The sequence below is a fragment of the Biomphalaria glabrata genome, chromosome 3, assembly GCF_947242115.1.
Source record: "Biomphalaria glabrata chromosome 3, xgBioGlab47.1, whole genome shotgun sequence".
Taxonomy (NCBI): Eukaryota; Metazoa; Mollusca; class Gastropoda; family Planorbidae; genus Biomphalaria; species Biomphalaria glabrata.
Genome location: NC_074713.1, coordinates 45753128 through 45779430, shown reverse-complemented (window position 1 = coordinate 45779430; position 26303 = coordinate 45753128). Strand labels below are relative to the sequence as shown.

Genomic DNA, 26303 nt, shown 5'->3' with positions numbered 1-26303 from the left:
TAAAGATATTTTTTTAATACAAATATGTTCGTATTTGTACTGTGTAGTTTAAGATCAGATGCTAAAAGCTCTGTTATTTGCTTCTACCGGGTTTCAGTGTTTAGGGTGAGTTTTATTTCATATTGTAAAGATATTTTTTTAATACAAATACGTTCGTATTTGTACTGTGTAGTTTAAGATCAGATGCTAAAAGCTCTGTTATTTGCTTCTACAGGGTTTCAGTGTTTAGGGTGAGTTTTATTTCATATTGTAAAGATATTTTTTTAATACAAATACGTTCCTATTTGTACTGTGTAGTTTAAGATCAGATGCTAAAAGCTCTGCTATTTGTTTCTACAGGGTTTCAGTGTTGGAGTTATATATTGATACTGTAGGTTCTGGAGTTACTCTGAACATTGTTGTTGTCACCATTGAACTTGTTCTTGGTCTGAATGTTTTTGTCTGCTACTACCAAAAATTGACGGTTATAGAAAGTTTGAACAGTATCTGTTACAGAGATGAATCTTTGTCATGAGTTGTGAAACTGAAGTGTTGTTGAAGTCAGTGTTATTAAGTATTTATTTGGACTGAACTTATGATTTATTATCTTCATATGTATTTGTTCTTACCTATCATTCACATTATTAATTTCCATATCATTGTGCAAATATCATGGTATTAAATTCATAATTTATTTTCAATTAACATAAACATCATTTATTAATTTATGTACAACTGAGTGTGTATGGTGTCTGTTAGGCTGAACTTTGGGACTGGTATAATTATCAAGCAAAAGGAAAACATACACATATTGCAATTAAAATTACACTTTACTACCTAGACATTTAAATATCTATTAATAAATAATCAAAGTCCTCACAATGTTGACAAAAGTTATCAAATTCAAAGAAAAATAATTAACAAAATGTGGAACTATGTAAAGGTTTTCTAAAATTTTATTACTGTCACATTTGTTAAAGGGGCATGGTGTCAGAGTGGTAAAACCTTTGGATTCTGAACCAAGGTATTTTGGGTTCACATTTTGGTGAAGAGTGGGATTTTTATTTGACTATGTCACTGAGTCCTCCCAACTTTAATGGTACCAACATTAGTTGGAGAAAGTATAAGGTGGTTAGTTATTGTGCTGGTAACATGAGACCCTCTTGAACCATTGCCCATAGAAACAGATGACCTTTATATCATCTGCTTTTTAGAGTCCAAGGTCAGAAAGGGTTACTTTGTGATAGTGTGTTTGATTTGAGTGACTAGTAGTATATGGCTTAACATAAATCAAGGATCTCATTTGTGACCCATGGCTTAATTTTCATTAGCTTTTTTTTTCCTAGGACCTCAAAAGCAAACTTATGTAATACTGTTTTGAGCCAGCCAGGAAAATCAGTAACTTAGCAGAATTTAAGTCATTGGTTAACATGCATGACTAGATGCGTAAGACGTAATCATCTTCTTTTTTAAACTATTTTCTCAAGAATAAGGTTGAAAGCCGCAAATTTCCCTCCCAAGGGGGCCTCAAACAATTCAGAAACGTTTGGGTCTTTGAATTTTTAAATGTTGTATTTAATGTGGGGGTTCGAATGCTTGCGATTCTTTTTTAATTTTTATTTCAGTCATCAAAACCATGTCATGGTCACTGCCTATGTCAGCTCCAGGGAAAGTTCTGGTTTTGGCTTAGTTGATGCTTGATTTAAACATCGAAGGAAACAATATAGCCGATCTGGCTGTGAGTTTTTTTATCTGGTGCGTGCCACATAGTTGTTCTGGGTGGTTTGTGTGGGAATATGGTGTTAGCTATAGTGAGTTTAATGAGGCGCTGTGGCTGAGCGGTAAAGCACTTGGCTTCTGAACTGAGGGAGCCCAGGTTCAAATCCTAGTGAAAAATAGGATTTTTAATTCAGGGGGAAAAGTAAAGGCTGTTTATGTTAAATAATAACAACCTACTTAATTACTTTGGTCAACATTGTTGTTATCAATGACCCATTTTATTACTCAACCAAGAATTAAAGTCATGACTGTAGAAAAAAGGTCAGCGAACAGCAGAGTGCTGAAAGGGACAGCATGTCATAAATGAAAAGTCAAGATAATGAAAGTTACATTTTAATAGTTATGTAGTCTTTCTTAGTGTGTTCAAGATATCAATCACACACTTTACTTTTATGTTAAATAGCCCATTTAATTACTTTAATCAACATTGTTGTTATTAATGACTCATTTTATTACACAACCCAAAGAATTAGAGCCCACTCACCTTACTAGTTCTGACCTTTTCATGGTAAACTAGAAAGGATCCAATTTCAAATACAATTTCAGAGTTTACAGAGCTGGGGTGTATGTTCACCTGAAATTAAGTATACAATGTTAGTCATTTGTGGTTTTAATAATACTTGGGATAAGCAAAATAAATTGAAAAAGAGTTATTTATTTGTTTTTTTTAAATCAAAAGGCTTAAAAGCTAACTTTAAAGGTTAATAAACAGTTTGATTTTGGGAAAAAGTTTTTTTTTTTTTTCTTTTATAATTAACAGGCTTAATAAAAAAAATCTTTGTTTGAAGGCTGTAAAATATATTAACTTATAATTTAAAGCTTCAGAACAACAACAAGTAGAATTGGTTAACTTAGAAACAAATTAAAGCAGCAACAAAGTAATGAACCCTAACACTAACCCTAACCTAATGTCAAAAATGGTTTACAAATCAAATAAGAAATTTTCACTTTTTCCTTTTTTTTTAAATATGAAAAGGTGGGAGAGAGAGGGGAGACTTTTTTTTCCTACTTAGTATTAAATTTTGATACACTTACTATATCATTAGACTGTATGGTGAGATGGCTATCTAGGAAGATAAAGATTAATAAATAAATAATAGACCTCAATTGATCAAAATTCAAATTTAAGATGTAAAGTTAACAGTAGACCATTGTTATCAATGTTTAAGTTCAAACTATAAGCCCTTGTGTAATAACAAAAAGTATGTGTGCTTCAAATGATTTAGCTCAATATACAAGATTGTTAGAACAGAAGTATTGACATACAAAGTCTTAAGAAGTTTTAACACCAAAAAGTCTTAAGACCTATTGACACCAAAAGTCTTAAGAAGTATTGCCACTTCAAAAATTATAACAAGTATCAACACCCAAAAGTCTTTAAAGAAATTTTGTTAAAAATTTATTTTTATAGTTCAATGTTACCCTCCTTTGTCCATATATTTGTATAGTTCAATGTTACCCTCCTTTGTCCATATATTGGTGCATTGCACATGAAAGAAAAAAAGGTAGTGTAGTGGAGTCCCGATAGCCCGAAATGATTGGAGCTGGACCCATTTTGGATTAACAAAAATTTCATATTAAGTAAAATTATTACTAAAATAATCATAATTATGAAATACAACGCATAATTACATAAAGTGGTACAGGATAAAAACAGTTTATTTTATTTCATATCTCTGAAACAGTATCTAGAGTAGTTTTCTAGATTACTGCTACAGATTTTAAAATACCATTAGAGTACTTTAGCAGCCATACAATTTATTGCACATCACTGATGCTGCCTTTGATGTAATGCTATGCTATGTAAAACAACTAACCGCCAGCAAATTCATTTTTTTCAGATGCGTAGGCAAAATTTTGCTTCAAAAGAGAGGTCTTTTTCTCTTCGACTATAGAGTTTCAAACCACATAGAACATTGTTCAGTTTTGTTCATTTCACTGTCCATCTATGAAACATACTTCAATTTTTAGTCACTGTTCTTTCTTATATTTTTTCTTATTCCTAAAAATATCTTTATTTCACTTTGGATTAAGCGGACTTTCTGATTTTCTAGACTCCGCTTTAATTCCAAATTTCTACAGACAAAAACGTTTTAATTGGTAACCCTTATTAAAAAGATTTAGTTTGTTGGTTAAGTCAAATGAATAATGTATATAAATGAAACATAGAGGTAAAAAAGAAAAGTTAATTTGTTTTTCTTAAAAGTAAAAGGTTATAAATACTTTCATCTTGAATAAAGACAAGAATTGAAACTAAACTTAATTTGCTGGTCTCTAACAAACACAATTTAAATACCTATCTCAAAGATTGCAATTTCACCATGTGCCATATTAGGATAAAGGGCCACAACCAACATGGCTGAAAGAAGTTCATTATTCTCATTGTTCAGGTTCACCTAAAAAAAAAATGGAAACACTTTAAGAAAAATGAAGCAATGAATAATAAATCCTCTGTGAGTCAGCTTACATGTTCATGAAGCCATTTTGATGTAGCTTCATACTGATCCAAAGTTCATTCATCTTCTTATCTTATTTTATACAAAATGATCTTCTAGTCTGACATAAGATTGCATTACATTTGTAAGATATCTATTTATGTTTTTTTCTGTTCTATTTGTATTCTTACATAGTAAAAGAAAAAACACAACTTAGGAGAAATCACAAACTTTTTGTAATATTTTGTCACTAATCTGAAATAAATATGTTACACCTTATTCTTATTTGTAATCTTTCCTCTCTAGTGCCATTAGAGATTGGAATGGGTTGCCTGAATCAGCCAGGAAAATCAATGACTCAGAAGAGTTGAAGTCACTGATTAGCGTGCATTTATCTTCTATTGTAGAGCAACGTCTGTAATCTATAAGATAATATCTACTTGAATAAATTCATCTTGTATGTTTTAATTGTTTGAAATACATGAATATAAGAGAGATAATTACACATTTTTAATTGAGACTTGCAAGTCTTTTTCTGACGTTTGAAAAACTATGTAGAGGTAGATCTACAACAGTTAAAAGTCCGGGCATGGAGACATAAAGAGCATGCCAGGTCTGTAGTGCCACTGGGATGGATGACTTCCATAACAAAAACTTCCCTCCCCTCTGTATAAATTAGCCCCAATAAATTGACAGCATATATAAAAATATACAGAAAAATGAGTACATACATATGTCACGCATCACATGATAAATCAAAAGAATAGTGTTACCAAGACCAATATTATTTTTTAATCCCTTTTTTTTTTTTTTAAATAAAGGGAACAAATGTTTCAGTGACTTAGGAGGATAGTAGATAAAACTCAAAGATGTTTGGTGCCTCTTAAATATATAAAAAAAAAGTATTAACTCTTTCTCTCCGTAATTATTTACCACATTCTGGTGGAATCAATGCGGTATCGTCAGTTAGGAGATAAAGAGTTAATTGTTTAAATTTTTTAGTGTATGGCCTATTATAAAGTAATTTTGATACTTGAGTGAGTCTGGTGTGAATGTATAATTTAATTTTCTATAGTTATAATGTTTTGTTTGGTGTAAGGCACAAATTGTATGACATATTTCCTTATGGATAATAAAGATTATTAAAATTATTACTTTAATGCAACTAATCATACACTCCTCATTAGTGCCATTAAATGAGGAGATAAGCTTAAGACTGCTAAGCATTCTAACTAAATAAACAATGTGAAAAAATATATTTTTTGTAAAGTTTATTTACCTTTTTGCCAGTTATTAAAGCAACACCATCAGAACTGTATGTTGCAGATGTCTGGACATCTTTAAGCTTGATTCCTTTTCTAATGAAGCCTATACTAGATAGTATCTCCACATACTGTTGTTTCAAAGCACAAATCATCTACAACCATAAAGGAAATATTTGTAAAATTCACAAAAGTTATTGAAAAAAAATGCACTTTGTTCTAATAAGCAGTTCAAGCTACAAAAGTACAAAGTAATTCATATTGTCTTATATAACTACAAACATTCCTTCAAAACAAAAGATGATTACATCCTACACATATCCATGTGTTAATCTAGTCGTACATATTAATTAAAGACTAAACTCCATGTCATTGGTTTTCCAGGCTGAGTTAGGCTTGCAAGTTAATGCTCATCTTAACAATATAAAAATTGTCTAAATTATGATGTTATTGTCACTGCAACTAAGTAACAATGTTATATGACAATTAAAACAAATTGATTCCAATGTGATGAAACAAACTAAAAAACAACTTGTTAGGTCAAATAAATGTTTAAAAATATAGTAATGTAAAAATAATAATGTTAATTTTTTTAAATTCAAAATTATATAGCCTAATAGAAAAAACTATAAAAACCTTTATGATACAACCTTTAAAAAAGAAACTAATAATAGAATAGATCAAGTAGATGACTAAAAAGGGTGTTTAATCTACTCTTCATATGGTTTAATTTTAGGCAGGGTTTGCAACATAACAATCTATATATACAATTCTCTTCATGGCTCAACAGTTTGGACACCAAGAAGTAATGCAAAGATCACTCTTTTATTTCTGCAAGTTGGACTAGAGTTACCCCACGTAACTTCAGTGGCAAAACAAAAAAAAAAAGGGGGGGGGGGGAGAGGAAACAAGTAGTATTCACTCATCACTAAATAGCAGGGCCAGACTTAACCGTTGTGACCAAGAAGACATGGAAAAATAACTCTTTTATTTATTATTAAGTCGGACTAGAGTTATCCCATGTAGCTTTAGCAGCGAAAAAAAAAGAGGGGGGGGGGAGAACAGGTAATCTACTCTGTATTCACCCGTTACTAAATAGCAGGGCCAGGCTTAACTATTGTGGGGCCCTATGCGAAACGGATTTCGCGGGGCCAAGATTGGGTAGGAATATGGATAATAAGTGAAAAAAAAAAGAGTTTGTATTAGAAAATAAATTTGTATTTGCATTTTATTCATTCTTTACTACGTAAAGAATTACTTTACAAGCCTTGCGTGTAGCGAAGTCATACAGTATATCATAATAATGATATTTCCTATATATATCACGATCAATAGCAAGAATTACCAAATGTTTCAATCTATCTTTTGGAATTCTTGACCTCAAGTAATTCTTCATTAGTTTGAGGCGCGAGAAGCTTCTTTCACCAGATTACATAATTACGGGTAATGCATAATACCATTTTTGGGTAATGCATAATACCATTTTTTAATCTTGCATAGGATTGGCGTTTTCCATATTGAATGACACCCTAAAATGAAAATTATCGTCTATATATTTTAGGAGATTTGTATGAGTTTTCAAAAGATATTAATAATTTCAGAGATTTCCAGGACTTTTTCGTATATTTTGTAATTTCAAGAGATTTCCAGGAGCTCCAGGTAAATCAGGAAATCTGTTATAAGTTTAATGGTTAATTTAATAATTTACACCTAGAATAAGCTCAGGTCCAATGAAAGTGCAGGGCCCACTCAGGTTGCATAGGTTGCAGTGGTCTAAGGCTGGCACAGCATAATAGTGGTGTATGCTAGGCCATGGGTCGACTAGTTAATTTAATTTTTATTCTGTTGTAGATAATTGTCGGCAATGCATACTTTTTATTTTTCAAGCCCCTTTGGTAATAAATTGCTTTGTGTTTTGTTGAGACTTTCACAGTGATGGATGTTGGTATTTTTGGTTCTGTAATGCCTCCTCGTGCTACTGTTTGTTTACCCTTGTTTAGGGTGAGTATTTTAACCATTACTACAAGCTCACAGTTGTTCTCTGACATAGTTTTGTTGACTAATTTTGCAAAGACTGTCTTTTGCATCTCTACAGAGAACTAGGTCTAGAGCTGGACTTCCTTGAGACTTGGATGGCAGTTGTTCACTGTGATTGATTTAAGTTGGGAGAGTCTGATGCAGTAGGGACCATGCTGATCAAGAAGTGCACTAGTAATTAAAGCTGTTAGACTATATTAGCCTATGTTACTGCTACATGCTTGAGGATGTATACTATAGTTGTACGTGTTGCTAAACTATGGTTTGTATGTTCCTCATCATATATGTAACATAGTCCTAATAGCGTGATGACCAGTTTTTAATGTTGGTGTTTACCGACAATTAATCTGTTATGTGTTGGTTTTGTTCACTACTTAGTTACTAAAATATTAGGGGCCAAGGCAAATGAACCAAGGCTAAAAGAATAACCCCCAACAATAATGACTAATAACCTTTTTTTTTTTTTTTTACAAGTCTACAGCCTATCAGTCCCAAGAAAAACACATTCAACTCATAGTCAACAATATTCTAACCTCTAAATGTTTAGATGATAAAAAATATTTTTTACAAAAACTAAATGCTGCTGCTCTCCCTTCATCTCTTGCTTGCCACCATTCCTGAAAATATCAAATTAATACACAAATTGATTATACAGTACCAGAACAACAGAGTGAAATATGAACAGAAACGTTACACTTAATTGTAACCTTTAATAAAATACAGTCTATATTCTCTCTATTTCAGCTCACTTTTGAGAAAGTTTTCAAACTGGAAGATTTTCTTACTTATTTGAAATAAAGCATTTGATTACTTTTTTTTGGACATGAAAGTTTTTTTTTTTAAAGTCATTTCCTGTGAAATCAAAGTAACCATTTAAGGATTGTGTGAAATCAAATTAATCATCAAACAAAATTACCTTGTAGGCTCTCAGCATTGTATGAATATCAGAACTGTGCTCAGAAAGAATTAACTTCATTTTCTTTGCCTCATGCCTTTTTTTAAAAGGGTTCACCTAAAGAACCAGATTATTAAAAAAAAAAGTATTTTTTTTTACAATTTCTCTTTTCAGCTTTCATATTCATCATTCATTCATTGGTCTGGACAATCTCTATCTTAAACAGACATAGCGGGTATTCACACTGTCTTTATTAAACAGGCATTCAGGAACATTTGGTGCACCATTAAGTCTGGATCTATAGGCCTATCATTAGAATTTATTCAACTCTGAGTAGATGTATACCTTTGCTTAACCAGAATTTATTTAGGGGCCAGATAAAAAATGTTTCATTTTTTAAATCTATCATTAGTTATCAAGAGCAAAATCATTGTTCTTACAAAGGTTGTTCAGCTGTATAAAGGAGGGATTGTCCCTTTTTTAAAATTTTTTATGCCACGCTTTCATTTGAAGGTTGTGACAGAGCATCGCATGAGGTTTGTGGGACATGTTCTACGTCAAAATGAATTACGCACACCAAGAGTTGCGATAACATGGAAGCCAATACGAGGAAAGCGCAAACAGGGACGTCCTCATATTACTTGGCATCACACCTTCATGGAGGACCTCAAAACAGTGGACCCCCGGTGGGAGGAGGCTTCAGACATTGCCAATGACAGATCTTTATGGAGACAGCTTGCCGCCCAATGCGCTGAACGGCACGGGAGGACCTAAGTCTAAGTAAGTAGGTCATTTGAAGTTCAGACCAAAGTGTTTCAGTATGTCTGTGTTCTGAACAATAGCTCATTGACCAGTCTCTTTTCATTAATTCCACATGTTTATAGCCTGCATCTTGAAATTCAAACACTACCATGCCCTTATGGAAAGGGTACAATGCATTGCTAGCCTTAAGAAAGAAACCCTGATGAAAGTTTACAGTGGATTGCAGCTGTTAAAGTTATTTGTAAAAAAAGGGATCAAGGAGATTTAAGGATTAGATCTAGATTGAATCATAATAAAAAAAATTAGTTTGTACTTCAACTCTAATCCAAAAGTAAGTTAGAAGTTACTTTAAAAAGTTATTGTTATGCACAAATTAAATTCAAAATCCAACTTAACAATAACTAGTTTATGATTTATAGTGTTCTTTCATTACATTAGCCTTCATAAGATAATATTATACTTCATTTACAGTTGCTCTCGGAGGTGTGGTAAATGAGTGGTAAAGCACATGGCTTCCAAACCAGGGGGTCCCAGGTTCAAATCCTGGTTTAGCGTTATACTTTCAGGATGTTTAGGCTGCCTCTGAGTCCACCCAGCTCTAATTGGTACCTGACATTAGTTGGGGAAAAGTAAAGAGAGTTGGCCATTGTGCTGACCACATGTACCCCTCTTTAGCAATGAGCCAGAGAAACAGATGACCTTTACATCATCTGCGGTATAGATCACAAAGTCTGAAAGGGGAAAATTAAATTATCCTCTCTAACTATTTATTTTTCTAATTAGTCATAGTAAAAAGTAAAAAATAATAAGTCATTACCACAGACCTATAGGGCCAATATATAATATAGGTCTATGGTAATTACTCTTGATGGCATAAGTATTTTTGTTCAAAGAATTATTACAATAATTATATCAAGTTCAAAATAATAAATAAAAGACAAAAAAAACAATATGTGAATAATACTGAATTGTAAAGACATGACTTAGGAATATATTATATACAAGAATCAACAGATGCTTAACTGATACTAACGAATGGTGATTTGTAGCTTAATATGGCAGCCATGGTTAATGTAGCATCCAAACACCTGAATATGGTGCCATATAAAATCAGCTTGCCTATTCTGAGGAACAAAAAAAAAGTTCAGTACAGAAATATCAGCACATAATAATTTCTCCAATGAAGACAGAAAGTAGTAATCTAACATGTGTCCAATATTACATGCCATCCATCCATCCCAATGGTGCTACAGCCCATGGAGGGGTCTGGCCTGCTTCAACACATCCTTGAATTCAGATCTCTCCTGGGAACAGCAGTTCTCCCCTCTCCATGCTGCTGATGAGTCCGAAGGAATGACAGGTGACCATTACATTTAAGGATTATTGGCATTGCAGGTTTTGTCAGAGATCTGAGTTAAGCAGCCTTACCACTCTGTTTCAAAACCTCATAGTAATGGTAAAACCTCATAGTAATGGTAAAACCTCATAGTAATGGTAAAGCCTCATAGTAATGGTAAAACCTCATAGTAATGGTAAAACCTCAAAGTAATGGTAAAAACTAGAATATTTTGTTTTAAGTTTATAAATCATAAAACTTAGAGAACATACCTGACATCCACTGGGATAGAGCCCAAATGATATCCTAAAGCTGTCAGTTCCTGGTGTTAAAATAGAAAGTGAGCAAGGAATAATGAATTCTACATTAAAAATTGAAACTAAACCTAAATTTCAAACCCTCTTGTAAACTAGCTATACTTGGTGATCTGTGTAGCAGTTTTTTTCTGTTTTATCCTAATAATCTGTTTATCATCACAGAGCACTCTAGTTCAAATATTGCAAGTATTTACATCATCTGCAATATTTTGAGAGTTCTTACTGATTTTTTTTAGGTGGTCAAAAAACACTTCTTAGCTTGAATTAAATACCTAATAAAACTCAAGATGCTTAGACCATGTAAATTTAAAAGATAAAAGGGAAATTAATTTTATTTATCATATCTATAGTCTTTTATTGTATCTTTATTTTTACAAAAATTAACTTTAAATAAAAGTCATCACAGTTTAAAAATTAGAAAAAAAAAAAAGCATTTGGAATTGAAGTCAAAAATGTTTTGTGAATAATCTTTTTCAGATTAAATTTAAAAAAAAACACTCTAAAAATTGTTTTTTTTTAAATAATATTCAATCAAAAATTGATTGTGAGTACAATGTACTGTTTCTGCTGTTCGCTCTATTAGTAAAAAGAAATTCTAGTACTATGTCATATCAATATTGGAGTGTCTTGTAGTTAATGCAATGTCTTGGATTCCAAAGATGTCTGCTGTATTTCACAAGCCCTCACAAACCCAGTTGTGAACTGTATATTTGGCCACATCTGATTTTAGGCCTAAAATGTGTGTCCAGCGACCTTCATAAGAGCTCTCTCCAGCTGCTTTTCTCTATGACATTTTTTGAACAAGAACCACTTGGTGAGGATCAAGTGCTACTGTCAATGAATCATTCATTTTTGACCATTCTTTTTTGTGGAAAAATCACTATAATCACTAAATGAAGATGTTAATTGATATTGATTAATCAGACTTTGATTATTGAAGCATTTGTTCAAAAAATGTGAACATATGTCACCTATGCAAGATTATTTGATACCATATCAGCAATCATGAGAAGCATTGTTCAGGCTTTGTTCCTATATAAATTACTTTATATCTTGTATAAAGTTACTCTTAGTTACTCTTGTGTTTAGTACAGGGTGCAGAACATGCTTTTCCAACTTTGCCATCAGGTCCTGGATCTATGGAGAAAGCTTATACTGACCACTATATTGTGCTCTAAATGTAATCAGTTTTCTCTGGTTGATACAGAAACTGGTCTTTTCATATAGAAACAAAGAGATGAAGGGTAGCAGCTTTAACACTGAGTTCATCTTTCATGATGTGATAGATACACTTCATGAACCCTTATCAGAACTTTTCTGCTGATACCTAACAGAAGATGATTACATCCTAGGTGTAACTATGTGCCATGTGTGAGATGTATGTAAGTAACAAAAGCCCCTTGGCTATCTAACTAGGGGGCTCTAGTTCGAATCCTGACTCTGGCAGAGTAGTGTTTGCTAAGCTTATAAAGGCAGTAAGCAACCTTGTCCTAGATAACACCCCCCCCATTGGTCCACAAAAGAGATTGGCTCATACTGCTATCATTATGAAAGTTGAGCTATACAAAAGTAATTGTTTTTTTTTACAAAGCTTATATCAACTATCTCTGTCAGAGTGGTACAAAGTTTGTACACATTATTTCTCCCACACCCATTCTAGGATCAAGTTGAAACTTTGCACAATTATTCATTGGCATTGACAAGACACGAATTAATAACAAATTTAACTAATTAGTGAATTAATGAATTTGTATGCTACCAAACAAGGGAAATTAATCCTTCAGTATTCACAGATATGGCAAAGTTTGTAGAGTTTTGTCCCCTTAGAGAATTGTTAACGCTTTTTCTCCCACAGGCATAATCAGATCAAGTTGATACTTTAAACAATTATTCTTTGTACCTAACAAAAAATACATGAATCAATTAACTAATTAGTCAATTAATTTTTTGTAATTAATTATTTTGTTTGATATTGAGTTAGAGAAATAACTTCTAAATTAATGAGAGATGTAGTTGTAAGGGCAGAGCTCTGCCCCTTGGATAAGTATTATTACTTTTTTAAAAGATTTTTTTTTTGTTATTAAATCAGCTGCAAATATATGAATACAGTTGATGTAATAAATTAATTGACTTACCATTTGACTGTCTAGCGCCCCTATTTCTTTTAAACTTTGAACTGCACCATGAATCCTCTCGACCAAAGGAGGGTCAATTAGTTCTTGAAGTATAAGCTGTACATGTGTAATAAGAAAAACAAAAAGGTTCAAATCTATCACATATGTACAGCACCATATATTTCTTAGGTGACAAATTGTTCACCGCTAAGATTTTCCCAAGGCTTAATTGAATTCTTTTTAATAATAAGAAGCCTTGAAGCACTAAATTAATAAAGATTTGATATATGCTTGGTACCGGGTATACAAAATAAATATTATCAACAATAGGATCAATCTATTTGACCCTCTATAGCATAGCTCAATGGACTAAGCAGCCATCAAAGGAAATGAGATTGAAGAAGGAGATTAAAAATTCTCAAACAGTATAAAGAAACTTTGCTCTAAGATATTAGTACTATCAGTGTTTACAAAAAATTACAAATAATAATGAGTCAAAAGTTTATATCACCTCAATATCTTCCCCTCTAAAGACAGATAACATTTTAATTCGGAGTACAACTTGTTCCAAACTGTTTCTTTGTATTTCTGTATGAACAAAAAATGCAAGTTTTCTAATTAGCGATGAACGTGATTTGAAAAAAATACAGACCATTAGAAAAATAAAACTTAAATGTACTTTGTTTTATAATCATCTCAATTTTTGGTTGCTAGCCTGACCTATTTACTTTAAAATTAGAAAAATAAACAAGAACACTTAAATGTACTTAGTTTTATAATAATTTTAATTTTTGGTTGTTAGTCTGATCACCTATTTACTTTAAAATTAGTACATACTAATACATACATTTACTATTCTAAAAATTAAGGCTATTAAATAGGCCACTTAAACTCTATGTTTACCACATACACTTGTTTTTTTTCTAAACTTTTTCAAATAGCTATTTGAGATAAACAGGACGAAGCAAAATTAACTTTTTGAAATAATATAAATAGTTTTATGGAGGTTGTTCAATAACTCTTTCAAAAGTTCTTTTTTCAAAAATGTATCTGTTTTACAAGTATAAAAAAATAATTTTAAATATTTTCAATAGTTATTTGATACTTATTACTGATTTTTGTTGTTACTAGATAAACTGTAAGTAATGATTTATAAGAGCATTTCTTTTGTGAGGAATTCACCGGACATTGAATAAATGTCTTTTCAATGGAGTCATATAAAGAAAGTAAAAAAAAAGTAAAGGTAATCTGTTAGACCTAGCAATCTACGGTGGCCAGTGGTGTAAAGCTCATCTGTTTATTTGGCTTAATGTTAACGAGGGTGTCATATAGCCAGCACTATGATCAACTGCCTTTACTTCCCCAAAAAAGTTAGGTAGAACTTTTCCTTACAGAATTGGGAGCATCCTTAAATCCCTAAGTTGAAAATCCCAGTCCTTACCAGGATTTTAACTCGCGACTTTTGGTTCACAAGCCAAATGTTTTACCACTCAACCACCACAGAGTTTTATTTAAAGTGAACAGAAATAATCTCACTCTATAGCACTAATGCGAGATGTGTTGAAGCAGGTCAGGGTCCTCCATAGGCTAAGATGCACTGAGATTGATGAAAATAGCATTAATTCATATGTACCTGGCACAGGATGTGGTCTGAGAATGTGTTTGTACATGTGTGATGTGAACAGATGAAAACAAACTCCTTCCTGGACTCTTCCTGCTCTTCCTTTCCTTTGCTCTGCATTGGTCCTGGACACCCAGATTAAATCCAGGGATTTCATTCTTCTGCTGTGATTGTAGCTTTAAAGAGAAATTTAAAAAATGTATAGAAAATTGCTGTTATAATTTATTAAGAGCATGAATGCAGACTAAACTTAATACATTGACATTCACTGAATGTTGTACAAGAAAACAAATAGATCTAAATTGAAGAAAAAAATTAGAATGAATTTTGTATTCAAAGTTGGATTGAATATCTTCTTCCTAGTCCAAAACTTCTGCAGGATGAAGGGGTATGGCAATGGGAAGGGTATGAGCCCCGGACATTAAGATAACTGAACGACAGTCCAGCATGCATGTCGCATGTACAGGCAGCAATCCCCGGTCCATGTGGTAGGCTGACAGACTCGCCACTGACCCCAGGCTTGCCTTGTGAGCCCGATCCAACACAGAAAAGCGTTCGGCAGGCACTGTTGCCCAGTCCACACCAGTTGAACTTCTCCCCGAGGCAGAGCAGCCTCGAAGAGAACGGCCATTCCTTAGTCCCCCAGCAGCTCACCACTGCTGCCTGAGGAGTGAATTTCTGACAATTGATCTAATAAAATACTCAGAAAGACACAAATATAAAGGCACATTCCTTGTTTCATATGCTGGGACAAATTTGTACAAATGCTCCTTCTTCCCTAGTGCTATTAGAGCATGGAGTGGGTTGCCTGAGCTAGCCAGGAAAACCAGTGACTTAGCAGAATTTAAGTCATTTGTTAATATACATGACAAAATACATGACGCGTAGGACGTAATCATCTTCTTTTTTGAAGTAACATCTGTATAATATAAGATAACTCAATAAAGGCAAGGGTCATAATCTCTACACAAGCTTTATTTTCATAAAATTTTAAATGTATTCTTTTAATGTATTAACAAAATAATGATTTTATAATTTCTCTATGTCCCTTTGAAAAAGAAAAGGTCACAGTTGAGGATTGGTAGAGCAGTGTCATCAAAGAAAGATGAAATTTATTCAAAGATCATATTACCTCATCTCTTTCATACGTCCCACATCCACCACATAAACAACATCATCAATGGTAATGGACGTCTCAGCAATATTGGTGGACAGGACAATTTTTCTGATCCCTGGTTTAGCTTTACTAAAAATGTAAATATTGAAATATAAATGATTATTTTTGTTACATTCAAAATTACTTGGTGTCTTAACATAATTAAAGAAAAAAACTTACTGAAACACAGATCTTTGTTCATCTGATGAAAAGGAAGAATGTAGAGGTATGATGATGTATCTAGAATGGAAAAAACAACAAAAATATTGGTAGCTAAAACACAGAAATAGTGAAACAGATTATTTTGGGGTTACTATTTTCATTTTGCAATGGTAATATATATATACTATATATATATTGTAATAACTTAAGAGAGGCAACTCAACGAGGCAATGATGTTTATTCATGGGACATCCAAGTACATAAAACAACATCTTCTTTTAGCACAGTCTCTTCATATCGGCTCTTGACTTGGGCGGAAATAGTTCTCTCCTAATGTCAACATCCTTCTGGCAGTGTGCACCTTCTGCACTATCTTGAATGGCAGTGTACATGGCAGGGTTATAACAATATATAATATATATTTGCACATTAGGGCTAAAAAGTACATCAATTTGCAGATATAAGGAACGAATTTATGTAAAAATGCTTTGAAACATAAATTTAAAGGTTAATTTTAATAGATATTGAAATCAATAAATTATGCCAAGTTTTATTAAGATTGGTGAAACCGTTTTGATTTCTATGCGGGACATACACCCATACATACATATACATAATACATGCCTTACTTTCTACTTTATAGTATATATATTAGGGGTGCACCGGATAGTACTTTTTGTCATAAGGCCGGAGCCGAATATTGACGAATAGTAAAAAATGATATTCCGCCGGAGCCGAATACCTAAGTATCTTGTAAATAGCTTGTGTTGCTGAACATTTTACGAAACTGTTAAATAACATACCTATATCGGTTGTTTTTTTTTTTTCTTTTATATACCTTATTGTTTTAAACTCGGTTACTAATTGATTTATCAAAGCTTAACACCTTATATACGTTATTGTTTTAAACTCTGTTACTGATTGATTTATTAAAGCTGAACAATATTTATAAACAGATAGGCCTATCACAAATTAATCTGTGTAGCATGAGCATGTCTGTGTGTATGTACTAGGCCACCAACTATAAAGGCTGAGTGTGGGAGGGTCAATGTAAAATATGTTAGTATATATTTAACTGGTTACTAAACTAATGTAAATCTCTCATAAGTAAAGTGCAATCTGGCTTGTATAGTGGTTGGATGTATGTGTTCAAGAATTTCAAAGCAACAACTGATCATCAGACTTGTAATTTAAAGTCCAAAGACCACTTCTGGTTCTGGTTTCAAGGGCTTAATACTGATAGTAGCTGTTAGTTAATAGTTGGAATCTGAAGCGTAGTAGGTCATATATTTATTAATCCATTTGCGGCAAACGATATTTTATTAACAGCGGGAACATCAATTATACCTACTTATAGCCTGAGCCTTAAATGTTGCGAAGCATAATTATAATTGTAGTCTGTAGGACTATTATTGATATCTATGATTAGATCTACTCTTATAAAGATCTAAGAGAATTAGGAAAACCAACTATAGAAGAAAAAACTCATCCACAACCTCCATACCAAAAAAAAAAACATAACTAGACTTTGTGTTCGACTGATTGCAACAGCCTGGTCAGATAGATGTAGTGAGCCTACACATGTAGTTTAGAGTAGTGTGTATAGTTGATGGTGTTGACCTTCACATGTTTTTTTCCCTTGGGCATACGCAATAGTGTTGAGTGTTCAGGCAAAAAAAAGATAACACATTGGCATGGTCAGTCAAGCATGTAGATCTATTATACCCGTACACTAGTTACAGAGGTCAAATGTTTCTTAACATTCCAGCATATTTTTTCTTTGTTTGCTAGATCTAATTGTAGTGCTTTAGATCAATTTATTTTCTGCGATTTTAAACTTTACTGTAAGGTTTTCCTTTATATATTAAGTCAATAGAATTAAACAATGAAATTAGCTTTCTTTCTAAAGGTTTTAATACAAGGCAAAAAAAACTCACACGCACATCTTTGTTTTATTTTATTGTGCAACAAACGTGTGTTCAGCGCTCTAATTGAAATTTCTCTCCAAGTAAACAAACTTAGTGTCATCATCTAGTGACCTCTAGACAGTGTCAATATGTCTTAACAATTTGCATTAATCCATTCTGGCTTAAGAATGGTCACTGTCTATCAATACATTAAGTGTCATGGATTAAACAAATTAGAAGTTGGGGGTGTTGAGTCTGTTGAGCCCTCCTTTAAAAATACACCTGGTCAGTGTCTTCTGTGCTAATATACACAGATCCTTTCTATTTGTATCTACATTAAAATTAGTTCCTAGCTTACTAAGCTATTAATATATAGATATTGATATATTAATACATGTTCTGAATTTTTTAAATACTTTTTTACATGTTTGTGTGCATTTAAATAATATAACTTTACATTTTTTAAAACTAAAGATTTGACCCTTGTGTCTTTTATAAACTATTTTATGCACACTAAAAATATATATATACTAGATTTCATGAGTACCTTTAATTCTGATCCTCCAGATTGATCCATGGCCTTTGAGGACATTAATAAGTTATGATTTTCACAATTTATAACATTGCAAATGTGTGTTTTCTAGAATGATTACTCGCTCTTGTTATTTATAATATTCTGCATTTGCTTATCTGGACTGTTGCTTGTCCAGACAGACCCTTCCCAATTAATTCAGATAATTGACATTCTACTGTATAGAGATGCTTCTTTTTTTACACTAGAGAATGGTTAATCTTTCCATTTGTTTTAATTTAATGACATTCTCTAAACAATCTGCTTACTAAAATCTGTTTTAGCCAATGAATGACATATTTCACCTATTTTTTTGAAAGATAGGGTCACATCATGAGTTGAAATTTTATCAAATGCTTATTTAACATTAAAGAAAGATTGCTTGATCTAAAAGCAGCAGAGAAAGAAGTTAACTTCTAGAGACACTATCCTATAAAGCACAGATAGAAATGGTGTTAAAAAAGATTTGAAGTGAATCAAAAATAAACTCTTCCAACAAATATTGTTAGATTATACATAATGTTCATGAGTCACGTAGAACAAGCAAAAGAAAAAAAAAACTTTTTTTAAAAACAAAGCTTATCTAAGAGAAAGAACTGTTTATTAAGGCTATTTATCTGAAGATGAAAGGGTTTAGCTCTCTTTCTTCTAAAGTAGTAGATTAACTAATTGGTTAATTTTTCTATATTAATTTGTGTATAGCCATGGACTATGAATAAATATGAACAATTCCAACCTGATCTGAGAATGGAAAGTGGGAGAAAAAATTGACGAAACCTAATAAGGGTATTAAATTCATATATACATGCACATGTATTAAATTCATATATACATGCACATTTCTCATTAAGTAGCATTTATTCCTCTTATTTCATTATCAAACAAAAAAAACTATTTTTTATTTTCAAATTGGATAACACCAGAACAGTGGGTTTTTTTTTATCTGTAAGTGCCATTAAAGGATGAAAGCCAGATGTTAGAATTCATGTATTACACTTACTTGTCCTTGTTTTCTTTGAATTCTTCTGTATCTAAAAGCTTGCTATAGGTATTTTCAATTTCCTCATAGCCTGGTAGAAACACTAAAATGGCGCCATCTAGTGGTAACTAATTAAATATAAACTTAATAAGCAGGTTGTAGAATTTGAGAATCCTATTGTTTAAAATTTGTTTTTGGTTTTAAGATATTTTTTCTGGAATGATAAATAGTCATCCACCAGTGAAACAAAAATTGTTTTAAAAGCGTATACTTTTGGAGAAACTAGATTGTTATAAAATGAGTCATTAAGTGTATCTAGAGTTAGTTATGACAAAGAATGAAAATGATTAAAGTAATGTCAGTAGAAAAATTTTGATAAGAAGTATCAATACATAGGAGATATTAAATCCCTTTCCCAATCAAATGCAAACATCCAGTTAATATTTCTGTACATACCTCATCATGCTGAGTTGTAACTATCCACTCCAACAAATGTGCAATTAAATTAAAATCGAGTTTTTCAAACTTCATCTTATCTAAAGTGTTGATTGTGGAGAAACTGTAACCTAGAGCAATCATTAAATGTGCGATCAATTGTCTATAGTAGTATAAATAAAACAGAGAAATATTTTCCCAGAAAGTGTAATCAGATATTGATAAAAGATTAGAAGATTTTTCATGGTTATGAGATTAAATAATAACAATCATCTTTCTCTTGACATTCATCATAGAGGTGCTGCAACAGTTTGCATAGCCAAATCCTTCAACTTTTCCTGGTCAGCAGCTGATCTTAGAAGGCTATCAAGAGAAAGGTCATTATATTATTTTACGTTGTCCAGCCAGCTTTTCTTTGGGTGATCCTTTCTTCATGCTCTTTTCACTTCACCTTGAAGATTGACTTTTGAAAATGAGTCATGTCTTATGATATGGCCGAACCAGCTCAGCTTTCGTCTCTTCACAGTATTGAGGAGTTCTTTCTTTTCACCAGCCAGAGTGTTGACTTGTTAAAGTACAAACTCATTTGATTTCTTTTTCTGGTATTTTTTTTTTAGCATTTACTCTCAAAGATTTGAATTTTTCTTTCATTCTCAGCGTATGGTGTCCAACTTTCACAACCTTATAGGAGTACAGAGAACACTTGCAAGACTATAGTTTGAATTTTATTTGGAAGCTACTATTCCAATGGAGGCATGGTGGTCAAATGGTAAAGCATAAGGCTTCCAAACTGAAGGGGATCCCAGGTTTGAATGTCAGGGAAAACTGAGATTTTTTAATTTTGAGATTTTAAGGGTGTCCCTGGGTCCAGCCAACTTTAATGGGTACCTGACAGTAATTGGAGAAAGTAAAACTGGTTGTTGTGCTGGCCACATGACACCCTCATTAACAGTCATCCATAGAAACATGACTTTTATATCATCTGCTTAATGGATCACAAGGTCTGAAAAGGGAACTTTCCTTTTTTTTCCCTCTTTCAATAATATTGTTGGGAAAAAAATTAAGCCATGGAGATGAATTACATCCCTTATTAAGATGAGGGAATCAAGCACTTTACTTGGCAGACACACTACTGGTTCAACAACAGTCCACAATGGCTCCACAAAACTTTGTCTGAACCCAAACTGGCTCTCCTAAACTGTAACAAATACACACGATCGCACAGTGAAAGGAAATGACAGGCAACCCTAATCATGCTTTGCTGCTACTATTCATTCCAACAAATGTACAAGGCAGAAATAAATCAAATAAAACCCACAACAATGACATTATGCATTGACAACTAAGGTGCACCCAAAAATGAATTTGTGCACTAGGAATGACACTAAATATAAAAATCATAAAAATCAGCTTTGAATGTCCTGAAAATGTTTCCATAAGTCTTAATAAAATGTTTATTACCTGGATATCTCAGTTGCAACTGATATTTTGATAATTTGGAGTCAGGTATTTCGTCAGAAGCTATTTGCTCACTACAATGTTCCAAAGTCTTATCTTCATAATTAAATCTGATGAAAAAAAAGGTACTAAACAAGAAAAAAAAAAGCTTTCACAAAATGTAACTATCAATAAGTTTGGATCGTCATGTAATTAAATTAGTAGTAGCTCTAGACCAACAACAATAAATCTGTGAGGTTAATAATAGTTTTTCTTTACTGCTATTTCATGCTTTTAGCTTTCTCAATACACCATGATCCTATCACTTGTCTGGACCAGCTGGTAAAATGGGAGTGGGGAGGGGAAGAAAGAAAGGGATATGTGTGTATTTAACTGTAATTGTTTTAAAAAAAAAGGGGAAGCAACCTGAATTCGAACTCTTGGCTCAAGTCTCCTCGGGCCAACGTGCTAACCACTCTGCTAGTGAGGTACTTATGACTAGAGAAGATTGTATAGTTATGCATTGTTTGTTTTAATTTAGAGCAGTGACCTATAAAGGGGATTAATTCAGCTTATACCACCACTTCAGTAAGTACAATTTATTTCCATTTTTCGAGATACAAAAAAAAATAATTAATTACCAATGATTAATTAACTAATTGGTTAATTTTTTTTTTTATTCTTGTGTTGTCAGGTAAAAGAAATAATTGTGAAAAATTTCAGCTTGATCTGAGATTGCATGTCGGAGAAATCATGTGTTCAAACTTTTTACCAGAGTGAGTTGATACGAGCTTTGTAAAAATAGAATATGAATTCACAAACTAAAAATTGAAAGGAAGGTGGAGCTGATAGTGGGATGGGTAGCTGAGAGGCAAAAAATGTTAAACTAACTATCTAGGATCTCAAGTTTGAATTCTGTCTCAAGCTGAGTTGTGTTTGCTGAGCTCCTAAATGCAGCACATAGACCTTCTCAGAGATACCAACCACCCCCCATATTTGCAAAAGTGATTGGTCCATAGAACACAGAGCATGCTATACTATGAAAGAGCACACACATTCTCTGATCAACTTGAAACTCAAAACTCTAAACAATTATTTATTGTACCTTAAAAAACATGAATCAATTAAAAATTTAACCAATCAGTCAATTAGTTTGTTTGCTATAAAAAAGGAAATAACCTACATTATTGAGATATATGGTTGTAAATGTGGAATTCTTACCTCTAGATAAGTTGTGTTTTTTTTCGTTTTTTTTTTTTTTTAAAGGATTTTTATATTTTGCTTCTTTTCACTGATATAATGCTTATTAAATGAAACAGAGTGAGTCTAATTAGTTCTCTATAAAACAAAGAATGTAATGCAAAGACGTGAACTTTACCAGACACTTTTGTTTTGACATAATGCTTATTAAAATCAAACAGTATGCATCAAATGCAGCCACTACATTGTTTTCAACTTATGGCAGCTGTCTGATATTATTCTAAAAGTATAGAGCTAATCATTATAGAACTTCCTCATGTTGAAGATAGTGCTCTAAACAGAAGCTGAAAAATTATTTAATAAACTAAAATAGTACAAATAATGTGTGGGTTATAAATCCTGTATATAATATATATATATATATATATTATTTTGTATAAATTAACAGATATACATTTTTAGCATAAACATCATCTAGGTTCTGAAGGATGATCATTGTAGATCTCATCAGTCATTTTCATTTCAAGATCCATAATACTACATAACACTACAAACAATCATACCTAGTTTTTTCTATCACATCCTCCAAGAAAAACTGTTTGACAGGAAATATTCCACCTAGAGTTCAAAGAAATAAAATAATAAAGTTTGTCCTGATAACTTATGTTTAAGTAGGCAAATTTTACAAGATGTTAACAGTAACACTCTAAAGTTTGACTAAGAAAATGGAAAGTAGACTCTTGCAATTATTTTGAAATTATGATTGACATATCCAAATGATTTGTGTTGATTGGAACAAAATTTTAAAAAATTAAGTCTATAACATGCTAAGAAGAAAATTAATCATGGTAATTCTTAATATTTAATCTATATAATCTGTATATAATCATGCAAATATTATGTGTATTATGTTGAGTAAAAAAAAATTGTTAGATATAAAGGGCTTAAAAACATTCAAAAATCTCAATCTGTACCAGGATTTGAACCTGGGATCCATGGCTGATCAACCAACCACTCAAACACAGGATAGGTAACTGTGAAAATACTTGAGAAGTGAGAGGAAAAAAATTTGAAAAACAAAATTTTTTTTTTTTACTGAAGTAAAGATCTAATGCTAGTACAACCTTATTAATTAAATGTATATAAAATATCTATAACATTTTTAATTAACTTTTATATTTTAGTGTACTGGTTATAAAATATGTTGCAATTACTAGACATTTTTTTCCCTTTCAAATGATTTTTTTTTTAACTTTTGCAGATTTCTAAAAGTTTTTTAAGAAAGCCAATTCTTCCTATATGAAGCTGATGACTTTTGTAAGAGCAATGGATCCGGCCGTGTCAAAAAGAAATAAAAGGGCACATTTTTTACCCCACATAAATCCCCCCACCTCCACTGGGAAAAATACTGATTAAGGGCACTTATAAATCATTTTCAATAAATAAAATTCTTGTTTGGTGATACAGATCCAGACATGGCAACATTAAAAGATAGTAGTAAAGACTAGAAAACTGAATTGTAGATATATGGTATAGATGATTCTAGTTTGATCTATAAATCCTGGTTAAATCCAGAACTGTAAATAAATGCTGTTTAATGCATCAATAAGTAATAGAGTTTAAAACATTAAGGTAAGAAAACAAATATGAATATAGGTAAATTATTTAGAAGTTTTGAAAATTGTTCAGTAACATGAGCTATTTACAAGACATAAAGGTAACCAGCCAGATATCATATTTTACTATCCGGTGTAACCCTAAATGGTATGCATATAAACACTATGTTGGGCATTATTTATATACTTCAATTGTAATACATGTACCTAGATTTACGACATAATTAAAACTTACTTGTTCAATTTTTTGTCACCAGTAGGGAATCGACGCCAAAGGCGCCACTATCCCGTTAATCGTTGGAATGGCTTTTATCTTATGAACAGGCCTGGACTGGGAGCTTTTCAAGTCCTGAGGGTTCCCAGCAATAACAGCCATGGAAGAAGTAAGGGTACCATACCACATACACATCACACCGCATGTTGTTCCCGGTTCCCACTCACTATAAGTGGCAGAGGGCAGCGCTAACCAAGGGGAATTTGTCTCATATTCCTATACTGTAACTGCCACTGTTCCATGCAGGAACACTTCATCTGACGGGACACTGATGTCGGCTCCTTTTGAGGAACGGTGTGGCGGACTTTTTGGACTGGGGTCAATGGGCTGTGAGATAAAAAAAAAAGCTCACCCAAGGTAACCTGGAGGGGTCTTCTTTGCTTCCTGTTCTTAGCCTCTCTAGTTCCACTACTAGACATTTCCATGGAGGCGCTACACTGAGGCGATGGGGGCTGAATCCTCTGTTAGTTTGTCACAGAATCATTTAATTATATATCAAACGTCATTGTATATATGCTCAATGTTTAGGCAGCTTGTAGCACACAGTGGTACACCCTGGCAGAAATTGTGACACTGCTGATTTCTAACTGTATTAGCTTATGCCAGCTATTAGTACTATTTGTACATATCAGATGTGTGGGTGACATTGTTACGATCATATCCCAGGCTTATTTTAGTTGCTTAGCGACAGAAGGAGGCTATCAAACCTGACACATCTGCTAGTGACTTACATTTTTATCCATTACACCCTTAGTGACTTAGTCTTCTGAGCATGGTTATATTATTGATATCTATACAAAAAATCTGTCTCTAATATGAGTCAAACTCTTTTACCTGGTATGTTTATAACTGGACAGTTGTCAAAATAGTTAGAGAAAAGTTTGGCATTTATTGTGGCACTCATTAAAATCACTCTTAATTCAGGTCGCCGTACCAGCAGTCTCTTTAATACCAGTATTAAGAAATCACTGGGAAAAAAAAATGGACATATAATTATGACATGATAAAATACAATGCCAGCAAAAAAGCAATCATTAAACTTTAGGTCTATAAAATAACTTAAGTATTAAGATTTGTAGATGGTTGTTTTTGTGTCAAAATCCAGACACAAATTTATCTAATTTATTTAATAATAATCACAATGACCATCAAAGAATTTTTTTTTCATCCTAAATGTTTCTATTTAAATAATAATTCTAGTTTATTAAAGATTTCATCTTTGTTCATATATTTCCTGGATCAGACAACCTTCAGACTTAGTGCATATGTCAGAAAGATCTTTCCATCTATACCTGCTACATCCACATCCTTTACCCAGCTAGTGCCTTCTAAGATAGTGCCATTGCCATATTAGACAGGGACTGTCCATTCATCCTTTTTCTCTACATATTCAAATGGCTCAGCAAAGTTAATTATTTATTTATGAACCAAGGTACTATACTTGTGGATACATTTGACCACTCCTATAAGGGAAAGAAAACCACATGTGTTCACTTTCTTTCTCATAGAGGCAAGGAGACAGCTCCAAGATATTCTATGTCGGACATAGAAGACAAAAACGTCAACATCAATCCACTGATTTATAATGCAGTTAGTGCCTTTCTATATGTTACTACTTTGCTCCTGCTTTGTTTAGTTCCAACTGCTGTAGGGAGGAAGTGTATATTAACATTGTGTTTATGTGTATATGTTTGTTGTTAGCATGTAGAGTTATTCCCCTTGGTAAGAAAGTTCATATTGTAGTGTTATGCATAACCTGTAATATGTGAGAGTGTGTGATTAAAGAGTCACTTATTGAGTTCAGTGTTTTGAACCCGCCAGCCAGATTTATTGGTCTGCACCTAAAAAAAATCCATGCTCCACCAGCCTGATATATCAGTCTCGTGCACCTTACCTTAAACCTACAGTCCGTAATTACAATGTTTTGTTTAATGTAATGCACAAATTGTAAGACAAATTTCCTTACGGACAATAAAGATTATTATTATTATTATTAATTAAAAATGCAAAGAAAAAAAACACGCCATGT

General features: G+C 32.5%; 1 protein-coding gene across 3 annotated transcripts in view; it reads right to left on the bottom strand.

Annotated features, from left to right (window-relative positions):
* The window catches only part of LOC106061124 (putative ATP-dependent RNA helicase DHX57), a 37893-nt gene that overhangs the window by 6878 nt on the left and 4712 nt on the right, over positions 1 to 26303 (bottom strand). Inside the window, exons 6-24 of one of the 3 annotated variants that reach the window (XR_008776788.1) lie at positions 25109 to 25242; positions 22948 to 23002; positions 21209 to 21315; positions 19769 to 19878; positions 19334 to 19440; positions 15874 to 15933; positions 15670 to 15783; positions 14550 to 14713; positions 13428 to 13504; positions 12938 to 13033; positions 10758 to 10807; positions 10183 to 10273; positions 8409 to 8504; positions 8026 to 8109; positions 5473 to 5610; positions 4055 to 4154; positions 3576 to 3704; positions 2794 to 2825; positions 2241 to 2332 (exon numbers count right to left, since the gene is read on the bottom strand). Coding sequence is in view for 1 of the 3 variants with exons in the window: in XM_056022313.1 (XP_055878288.1) it covers positions 2243 to 2332; positions 2794 to 2825; positions 4055 to 4154; positions 5473 to 5610; positions 8026 to 8109; positions 8409 to 8504; positions 10183 to 10273; positions 10758 to 10807; positions 12938 to 13033; positions 13428 to 13504; positions 14550 to 14713; positions 15670 to 15783; positions 15874 to 15933; positions 19334 to 19440; positions 19769 to 19878; positions 21209 to 21315; positions 22948 to 23002; positions 25109 to 25242 (1705 nt within the window). In the remaining 2 variants the exon portion in view is untranslated. Of the gene's footprint in view, positions 1 to 2240; positions 2333 to 2793; positions 3705 to 4054; positions 4155 to 5472; positions 5611 to 8025; positions 8110 to 8408; positions 8505 to 10182; positions 10274 to 10757; positions 10808 to 12937; positions 13034 to 13427; positions 13505 to 14549; positions 14714 to 15669; positions 15784 to 15873; positions 15934 to 19333; positions 19441 to 19768; positions 19879 to 21208; positions 21316 to 22947; positions 23003 to 25108; positions 25243 to 26303 lie in introns of those variants that run through there. The other 2 variants (XR_008776787.1, XM_056022313.1) reach the window with 2 other exon arrangements.